Source organism: Ixodes scapularis, unplaced genomic scaffold (genome assembly GCF_016920785.2).
Source record: "Ixodes scapularis isolate PalLabHiFi unplaced genomic scaffold, ASM1692078v2 PGA_scaffold3__209_contigs__length_174095766, whole genome shotgun sequence".
NCBI classification, from domain to species: domain Eukaryota; kingdom Metazoa; phylum Arthropoda; class Arachnida; order Ixodida; family Ixodidae; genus Ixodes; species Ixodes scapularis.
The window spans coordinates 125,900,842-125,910,833 of record NW_024609868.1 but is presented as its reverse complement, the minus strand read 5'-3'; the positions used below and the strand labels follow the sequence as shown (position 1 = coordinate 125,910,833).

Below are 9,992 nucleotides of genomic sequence, written 5' to 3'. Positions count from 1 at the left end.
CAATTTTAGACTCGCTGATAGAGTACATCAAGTCCGGCGGACTCTACATTTACATTTAGCCCCAATCCCTCCTTCCCCTTTTCCTGTAGCCAGTGACGGGTTTCAAGGGCAACAGGTATACCGCACCTTAAAATAAAACATTTTCTCACTCACTCACTCGTGTTAAACGTTCATTAATGAATGAAAAGTAGGGATATTATTCATCTACATCACTTTCAAGGCCTGTTCACACATACAGCGGAGCGCTACGTGAGCGCTCCAAGGAGCGCTAATGTGGCGTTTCCTAGCGCGTGACTTAGTTCTAACATAGCGCGCGATTAGCGCTTCTGCAGCGCCTTGTTAGCGCTCCAGTAGCGCTTTGTTAGCGCTCCAGTAGCGCTCTGTTAGCGCTCCAGTAGCTCCTTGTTAGCGCTTCAGTAGCGCTTCTTGTACCGCGGTTCTGCGGATTAGCGCGTGCGCTGCCGTACCGGTTCTTGTGGTTGGGTGTGCGTCAGCAGCACTATGGCGGACATGTGGGATGCTGAAATAGAAATGCGACAAATGTTGTTAGATACGTAATTAGTGCATATGTGTGTGGACGGCTTAACGCCCAGAAGAGCCTTCTGGGTGAGCGAAATCTTTCGCCATCGAGACACCGAGGGGTACCCGGCGAACCTTGTTCCCAGGCTGAGGGACCGAGACGCAGAGCTCTTTCGAAGGCGATTATTTTTAACTGCGTGTCTTTGAAACTAGGGTCACGCATATCGAATAGAAAGCGATGAGGTCGTACCCAACCAATTAGTCGCTCAGAGTCCATGACTCTGGATCGCCTGCCCGACCCTTTGCTTGGAGAGCGGCTGTTTTACTTCTTCTTCTTTCAATGCAAAAAAAAAAAAAAAAAGGAATCGGCGTGCACGCGCTGTTTCGCAGCAGCAAGCACGGCACAAGGAGCGTGAGAGCGCTAACAAAGCGCTTCTGTGGCGCTAACAGAGCGCTTCTGTAGCGCTAACAGAGGGCTAACAAAGCGCTTCTGAAGCGCTAACAGAGCGCCACAGCACGCGCTAGAAAGCGCCACATGAGCGCTTCTTGGAGCGCTCACGTAGCGCTAACTTAGCGCTCCGCTGTATGTGTGAACCGGCCTTTAGAGTGCAGCTCTTAGGCGCCCGTCTCCGGCTTGAGTGGCGTCGCCGTCGCCGTCGGCGTAACCGTGCGCGTTGCATTATGGAAATAATGCAAGCAAGCGTAGCCGGCGCGTTGCATTATGGGAAAATTTCCCCGCTGAAATTAACGGGATAAATTTCCCGCTATATTTAGCGGAAAAATTTCTTCGCTAAGCTTAGCGGAAAATTTTGGTAGCGAAAAATTTTTCCCGTTATATTGCGCCGGAAAATGTCACCGCTAAATTTAGCGGGAGAGGAGGAGGGGAGGGTACGGAGGGGGAGGAAAGACATACCCTTCACTCCGTACCCTCCATTCTCCTCCTCATCCTCAAGAGCTGCTCTCTATTTCGGCATTACAAAAAATTGGAAACGTCTTTCAGTAAAAAAATTTAAAAAAAAGTTACTGTGACATCCGTTTCGGTTTCGTTTCGGTTTCAGCTGGGATCGAAAGTTGGGGTTGTTAGGCCTATGTACCGTGTAACACCGGACACTTAGTTGAGCTCAATGAGAGTTGGGAGATGCCAAAGATCATTGTTCAGTGATCGCTCACATTGCTCATGTAACCAGGGTATTAGTCCGGTAACGGTTGAGTATACGCTTACAGCCTATTTAGGCTTGACGTACGACATATTTTTGACATGACAAAAGTTACTCTGAAAGTAGCCGTGACATTCTGGCACTTCCACAGCTCCTTAGACTACTTAGGCGTTACAACAACGCACATAGCCTCGACATTAAGAGAGTCGGCCACTACCAACGTTAGAATCTGTCTGTCACGCTGATAATGTAACGCCTAAACTTAGACGCCGCACCGGAGGCCGTTGAGGGGGTATCAGAACAGTCCACTATATACAGCTCAACACTATAATAATAATACTATCTTTATTCAGAGGTTGCGCCCAGGCTGAGGAAGCAAAATACGATCTAACGCCGCTTGACGAGGCTCTTACAGCCCTACACATCACTGAGCAGAAAAAACGAAAAAAAAAGGAGGATAAAGAAAATGCATGAGATAACGAATCAACGGCGAACATATGAAAAACAGTCACGTATTGACCATACAGAACACTTGGAACTGCACCAGTACAGAAATGATTACTTTATGCAATACTAAATAAATTACAATGTTAAGATGACAGATATCACTCTCTTTTAAATTTCAAAGTTTCTTCAAACACCAAGAATACTAAAGCATCGTTGCTCCGAAGCGTAGCTTAAGAATACCATGAAAATAATTTTGGGTTATAAAGCTGATTTCAGATGGGCATTTTACTAATCGCATACCGTTTAGTGAACCAAAAGAAGACTAATTTACAAGGGTGCAAAGTCAAAAGTCTGCTTTTCGGTAAACAATCTGAAATATAGCGAAATATTTCTTACCCCCCTTTCATTCGAAAGCTCTTCGCCTTTTCACTGGGATGAATCTGGAGCGCGCAAGCATGTTAACCGAACCCAGCTCACGCATTGAACACGAGTACTGCGTCACTCAAACTTATGCGCTCGTTAACGGTGGGTCAGTCGACAAATATTTGGATTCGCGTTCGTGGCCAGTGGAGTGCCGTGACGGCTCTTATTGTCACTCGCGAATGACAACTTCCATGGCTTGAGGGGTGATTGGTGGCCGAACCGGCGTGCGGTCGTGTTTCACTACTGCGTGGTGCACATTAAAGACCCCACGCTAGTGGTTGTACTGCATTGGCTAAATTGATCATCCATAGGTACTCGTCGCAATTCTGAAATGGCTGACCAACTACTCGCTGTATAATTATCCTCAGAACCCTAATTATTGTTTCCATGCAAGGTTTGCATAGAAAGCTCGGCGGAAGCTTGGAATCCTCGCATCCGGTTCCCAAGCACGCCACGACCACGTGATTTCTTATTTCGCTTTTAAGTATGGGATGAAAGCTAAAAAGGAAGAAGTTGAAAATAGACCTATCTCACCTCTCATCAGCCAGTTTCAATGCACTGCAGATTCATTGTACCACCGCTGCCGACATGCATCTTGAGAACTGTAGTCGTTCTGCCCACACTACCACCCCACTGCTGGTCTGCGCGAGTAGAGCTATAGCCGCCTCTATACTGAGAAAGCCTGGAAGATCGCCACGAGAAGCGGCCTCCGAAATTGAAAAGGCAGAGTGGCAGACAACGGATCAGAGGGGAGCCACGTGACAGGCGCCCCGCTGAGGCGATACGCCGAAACACACTTCTCAAAGAGCGATTGAATGTCCGCTCGTGCTCCTCGCTCTCCTTGCGCTACCGTTCCTTTTCTCGTCGGGCTTGAAAACCGTGTTTCGGGTCCTCGCTGCTGCAAAAGGTGTAAGCTGACGTCCATGCTCTCCGAGAAACGCTCTCTGATACCAGATCCTCGCGCTCCAAATCTGCGACGAGGCACTCTATGGCTCCTTCGTCAAACTGCCAGGCTTTGTGAGTATAGAGGAGGCTATTGTAGAGCACGAGACGAGGCGAGCTGTCACGTGCACTGAAACGTTCCTTCTGTGAACTACAGTTATGGGGGCGACAGTCATATGTGGAACGCTTGGTGAGCTCGTCTGAACCAGTAGCCACCCTTCAAACTTCGGCTTCATCATTAGAAATTCTCTGGGCGGGCCCCTATGGATGCTCGTTTCAATTTGCGAGCGACTCAAAATCCGATACCTTCGCGTGCAGTGACTGCACAAGGCCCGGACCGCTTTGTGTCCCCGGTTTTGTTCGAGCTATTGGCGACGTGCGCGACCGAAAGCGTCGCTGTGGTCGGCCTTCCACGATTGGCCCAAAAGCTGACTATGACGTCGGAAAGAGTATTTTTTTATTTGCTAGTTTGGTTCATCGAGCGACAGAGATGTTAGCTAGGGCTTATTTGCCCCCGCTTGCTACTCTGTTTCTGTTATAGGTGGCGACCTTCTTGAGCGTCCTTCTGCGTCTACAGTGTTTGCAGCAAACCAGTTGATTCTAAGTAATCCATCAGTATTTTAAACGCCCGTGCTTGGTTTCGAGTGTTGGTGCAGGGTCCTAGCACCTTTCGCATGGTCATTGGTTGGTCATCCAGAAGATTCAGTTCCTTAGTGAGGATCACACGCTCTTTCTCGTATCGTTTGCAGTTAACGAGTACATGTTCGATTGTGTCCTCGGTATGGCAAGTCGCGCAGTTTGGGGAATCTCGCTGCTTGTACTTGTAGCGTTGGCGGCCAGTCCGGGCGACCCCAAGGCGAAGTTTGAAATAAACTGAAAGTTGGTTTCGAGGTGTGCTCCAAGGGATTCTTCTTTGAAGCTTGGGGTCCAAGTTGTACAGGTGATAAGGGTGGCCCTCAGGTTGCTCCCAGATTTTTACCGTTATCTGGTTTGCGACACCAGAGAGAAAGCTCTTCACATCAGCTTTCGCAACGGGAATGGCCTCTGTTTTTTCGTTTTTGTGCGCCCGAGCTGCTGTCATATCGGCTATCTCGTTGCCAGTGACGCCAACATGTCCTGGGACCCATTGATATCTAATGGCATACCCTTTTTTGTGCAGGGTGTCGTTCTTATCGAGTATAGCCTGTTGCAGGCCCGGGTATGCGCACTTTTTGGCTGTGGTTGATAGGGATGCCAACGCCGATTTTGAGTCCGTGCACACCACATAGCTCTTCGGAGAAGTTGCCTCTATGTAGTGTAACGCTTGCAAGATGCCGTGGAGCTCGGATGCCGTGGACGATGTACGGTGGGAGAGTTTGTACCCTTCCGAAATGCTCGCATCCGGCACGTAGATTGCAGAGGACGAGCTCATCGCAGTGCTTGATCCATCTGTGTATATCTGGATGGCGTTCTTGTAGTTCTCTTCAATGTTATATTGAGTGAGGAGCCGCTTCACAAAACCGAAGGCTGTGCCTTTGCCTACGTCCGGTATTGAGAGGTGGACCGTTGGGGTCAGCCATGTCCAAGGTGCTTGCTGGGGGTGACGGTACGGTGCAGCGTTCGCCGGAAAGGCTTCGACGTGGTTTCTTACCACTTCTGCAAAACTCGACGCTGGACGTGAGATGTGCAGGCCCGCCAGATGATGCGCTTCGTGCTGGGTTGAAAAACGACTGTAGTGCAGGAGGGTCTCTTGAACACGGAGCGCCTCTATACGTTGTTCGTGCGCTTCTGCTATAACTCCTGCAGAAGGCGACGCTCGGGGCACTCCCAGCACAACGCGGAGGCTTCTTGCCTGCTGTGCTAAGAGTCCCCGTTGGGTTGTTGAACTGACCCGGTGCAGTAAAGGCAGACTGTAGCGCAGACTTCCCAGTACCATTGATTTGTGTAGCTGTATGAGGGCGGCTGAATTTCCCCATGTCGAGCCAGAAAGGCACCGCATGATGTTCACGTACGAGTTGACCTTGCATCGAAGTCTGTTCATTTCAGGTGCCCAGGTGAGCCGCCTGTCGATAACTATTCCAAGAAAGCTGTGCTTGTTGACGTAGGGGATAATTTGCTCTCCTATGTGTATGGGAAAGAGCTTGCAACTTCGCCTGGTGAAAGCCATAGCGACGCATTTGCTGGGCGACGGGTGTAGGCCTCTGCAGTTCAGGTATCTTTCGATTCTGCTGAGTGCTTTCTGGAGCCTTCCACAGATTACTGCGCGGTTCGGGCCCGAAGACCAGATACACAGATCATCGGCATACATCGACATCTTTACATGCTCTGAAAGTTCCTGCGGCAGGTGGGCCAGGACGAGGTTAAAGAGTGTGGGGCTCAAGACGCCCCCCTGTGGAACGCCGGCAGTTACGGAGAAACAGTCACTGTTTCCTTCTGTCGTGGTTAGGTAAATTGTGCGTCCTTGAAGGTAATCCAAGATCCAGTTGTAGATTCGACCACGTACGCGAAGTTTAATGAGGGACGTGAGTATTGCTGAGTGTTCCACGCTGTCGAAAGCAGCCTTTATGTCCAGAAACACAGCTACCGTGGAGAGACGACGGCTCCGATGCTGTTCAACATCTGAGACTAAGTCCACGACGCCGTCAATGGCAGAATGGCCATGACGAAACCCCGACATGCACTCGGGGAAGACCCCTGTCTTTTCGAGGTACCAGAGCAGACGGTTTAGGATCATACGCTCCATCACCTTTCCAATGCAGCTGGAGAGCGCAATGGGGCGGTATGACTCAAGCGACAGAGGCGATTTTCCTGCTTTCAGGATGGGAACGAGGCGAGACTTCTTCCATGACTCTGGGAGCTGTCCTGTGTTCCAACTGACGTTGTATTGTTGTAGGAGGGCACCGAGGGCGAGGGGTCCCAGATTGGCTAGTGCCTTGTATGTAACACCATCCGGGCCTGGAGAGGTGTGTTGGGAACACTCCTGTAGAGCACTTTTGAGTTCCCTCATGGTAAAAGCCTCGTCTAGCTCCGGTAGCACGGCGGCTTCTGTGGTTTTCTCGTGTGACAAACCGCTCGCAGGGCGCCGCTGCTGGAGCTGGCAGAACGCATTGGCTGCAGCATGCTCAGTGATTCCTTTTGAAAGTGCCAAGGCTCGGAAGGGAAACTTCTGCCTGGGTGTTTTCTTGAGCCCTCGGGTCATGTTCCATAGTCTCGTTGACGGCTTGTGAGGGTCCATTGAACCGCAGGTACCTCTCCAACGTCGCATAGAGAGTCGAATTAAGTGTCGTCGTACGACCGCCAGGGTTCGTCGGGCTTCCGCCCAGTCCGCGGCTTTACCAGTTCGCCTGGCACGTCGTTCAGCACGACGTCGAACCGCTCGCAACTTCTCATAATCTGCGTCGATCGCAAGGTATTTGGCGGGGAGTTTCACCATTTTCGTGCTGGATGTCAATGATGATGTTATGCGGGCAGTGATGTCTGTATCTCCTGCACCATTTTTATATGCTGACTCTGTTTCGTTTCTAAAACGACTCCAGTCTGTATATGGAATTGTCCGGTTGTGCCTTCTTCCTCCAAAGCCGTCGAGGGAGACGAGTAGAGGCAGGCGGTCTCTGCCCCTGGTGTCAAGATCTGTCATCCATCGGACGGGAAGACGGAAGTCCTCAGAAACCGCAGTGATATCAATGGCGCTCCTGAGCTCTCCCCGAAGAAAAGTGTATGTTCCATCATTAAGGACCCCCATGTTCCAATAGCTGAAAATGTCTTCTAGGAGTCTTCCTCTCGCATCAAGTTTATCTCCGCCCCACAGTGGGTTGTGTGCGTTGACATCGCCACAAAGAAGAAAAGGTCCATCAATTTCCTGCAGCACGGCCTGAATTTCCTCGCCAGAGAAATGCACTCTTGGCGGAATGCAGATCGCGATGATTGTGAAGGATATGTTTTTGTACTGAAGCTTGAGACACACGTAATCGGCTGTAGTGTGAAGGGAGACTTCTTTCCTGGCAACTGAAATGTCTGTGCGCACACACACGGTGATACGACTTTTTTCCCGATCAGGAACGGAATGATGGCACTCGTATCCGGAGATGCGGAGCGTTGAAGATGCATTTGATTCGATAAAGATTGCAATGGGCGTTTCATACTTTCGTACAAAGTCCCGTATATCAGGCAGTTTGTTTCGTAGGCCGCGCACGTTCCACTGGAGCACAGTGCATTCGCGGTATATTTGATGCATAAAAAGTTCTTCTACAGAGTCTAGACGTCGTTCACTAGCGTGCTCTTGAAGTACGATACCTGTGGTGCTCGTTGCGTGTGCTGTAGGTAACTCATTTGTGGAAGTTTGATGCCTAGCAAGCTCCATCGCAGAGCCATTGCTGAACCAGTGTGATTATTTGGAGAATCGCTCGCACCACAGGAGAGTCAAACTGCTTCAGAAGTTCCGTGACCACTGGCATTACAGTTCGTGCAAGGGTTCCCAGTGAGGATATCAGGCCGGGCTGTTCGTTGCCGGTCGCGCTTCGGGAGGTTTTACGGTTGCTGGTTGGCTGTGATTGTGCTTGAGCAGAGGCAGTGCGGAGCGCATGACTGTATGAATTCCGCTGTGCTGTGCGCTGCGATGAATGTTGGGATGTGCCTTGCTCTCTAATGCTATTTGGAGGCTCCACGCGCTGTTCTCTCGATGCACCTTGTTCCCGAGAGACTGATTCAGGGTTTGATGATGCACGCCGTGCAGGGTGCGAACTCCGTGTTTCACTCTGTGATGCTTTGCTCTGCTCGGGGGGGAGGTCCTGCGTCTCATCATAAAGGTCACTGAAACGGTTCTGAAGAACGATCAAGTTGTCGTGTTCGATGTTGCGCTGGCCGCGGCTTCGGACGGCAGCTCGGGCAGTTTTGAAGTCTACTTTGTTAATTGTTTTGTACTTGTTTACGGCTCGTTCTTGTTGCCAGATCACACAGTCTTTCGAGGTTGCCTCATGTGCGCCCTTGCAGTTCACGCACTTGGCCCTTTCGGCTTCGCATCTTTCGCTCGCGTGGGAGCCAGAGCATCTGGTGCACACCTCGGGGCGAGTGCAAACTGCCTTGACGTGTCCAAACTTGCCACACTTCCTGCACTGCGCTAGTCGATCAACGTATAGTTCGACCTTATGTCGTACTCTGCCCAGAAATACGTGTTCCGGTAGGGTCGCAGAAGCGAAAGTGACGCGAACCGTTTCCGTGTCAGCAAAACGACGCACCTGCGTGATTTTCGTCATGTTCGCGCTTAGGTTCCGAAGCAACACTTTCTCCGAGATGCTTGCGTCAACGTCCCGAATAATGCCCACAGCAGTGTTCGGATTCCGAGGCTCGTATGCCCGCACTGCAATGCCGACGAGCTTCCTGATTCGCAGCAAGGACGCTGTGGATTCTTGATTTCGTGTGTCCACCGCGAGTGTGTTCAATCTCTTGTTGCAGCGAATTTCACCAACTTCGGTAGGGGCGTGACTATTTAGAGCCTCCGTGAGCTTCAGGCCGTTGAGCTTGTTCAGAAGTATCGTCGGGTCTTGCGGTGCGAAGATGACCGTCCGACCGAGTGAAACGATGGCTTTCTTTCTGCTTTCCTCATCACTGGCGCTCTCGATCTTGCGCTTCCGTTTGCGTCCTGTCTTCACAGGAATGAAGTCCTCGTCATCCTGGTCCTCTGGGCCTGATGTAGTCATGTCAGAGTCAGAAGTGTCGTTGGAAGTTGAGTTGTCATGATTTCCTTTGCTGCCGTCCACGAGCTTGCCACTTGTCCCTGCTTCCGCAGGTTGTTGACCGTTGCCGAGATGACCGGCTGCCGTTTTGTTCGCACTGGTGTCGTTTTCCGCAATCACAATTGGGGGCGTAGCCATGGCGACGGCAGCCCGAAATTGTGACGCCGGTGAGAGCATAAGTATGGGAGGCCGGAGGATACCCTCCGTCCTCCCTGGGGCTGATCGTGGGAGCAGTCGCTGTTCCGTTGGTCGTCTTGTGGTGTCGGCGAGGGATGTCTACTTCCCAGGCTTGTGTTTGCGAGCAGTTGATCTGGGCGCACAACGACGGTCAGGGAGCCACCCGAAAAATTATCAAGAGAGCGGCGGTGCGAAGGCGGGATGCCGTGAAAGGCGATCTCGATCCGAACTAGCGCAAAGCTTCCGGAAAGAGTATACCATTGACGGAAATAAGAGGAATGAAAGAACTTTAATCTCGACGGTGTTGGCAGTGCTGCTTTGAGAGCGCAGTGATTTCAGGCTTCCACCATGCTATTTACAAACATCATCGAACTTGTTGTTCGCAAGGTAATGACGTCACAAGGGGGAACCAGAGGAGGGCGCCACCGAAACATCTCGCCGCTAATACGGGGCGGAAAGTTTCCGCATCGGAGATGGCAACGGTTCAACAAAAGCCCCTAAGAACAGAGCCTTTGTTTTTCTCGCTTTGAACTTGCCACAGCCTCGTCATAATCCTTTGGCCGGAAATGGAGCTCCGCATTATTCGCATTACCCGGAGTAAATTAAAGGACCCATT

The 9,992-nt window shown here is 51.0% G+C and overlaps 2 protein-coding genes across 2 annotated transcripts; both read right to left on the bottom strand.

Annotated features, from left to right (window-relative positions):
- Positions 1-4,059: 4,059 nt before the first annotated feature.
- Positions 4,060-5,781, bottom strand: LOC120842212. The gene has a single exon (XM_040213234.1). It carries the CDS (start codon positions 5,779-5,781, stop codon positions 4,060-4,062), a length of 1,722 nt encoding a protein of 573 aa, XP_040069168.1.
- Positions 5,782-7,813: 2,032 nt separating this feature from the next.
- Positions 7,814-9,337, bottom strand: LOC120842211. The gene has a single exon (XM_040213232.1). It carries the CDS (start codon positions 9,335-9,337, stop codon positions 7,814-7,816), a length of 1,524 nt encoding a protein of 507 aa, XP_040069166.1.
- Positions 9,338-9,992: the final 655 nt, after the last annotated feature.

Bases quoted from the DNA above. Each gene is read 5' to 3' on its own strand.
- LOC120842211 (XM_040213232.1), bottom strand. From the start codon at position 9,337: ATGGCTACGCCCCCAATTGTGATTGCGGAAAACGACACCAGTGCGAAC.
- LOC120842212 (XM_040213234.1), bottom strand. From the start codon at position 5,781: ATGTCGATGTATGCCGATGATCTGTGTATCTGGTCTTCGGGCCCGAAC.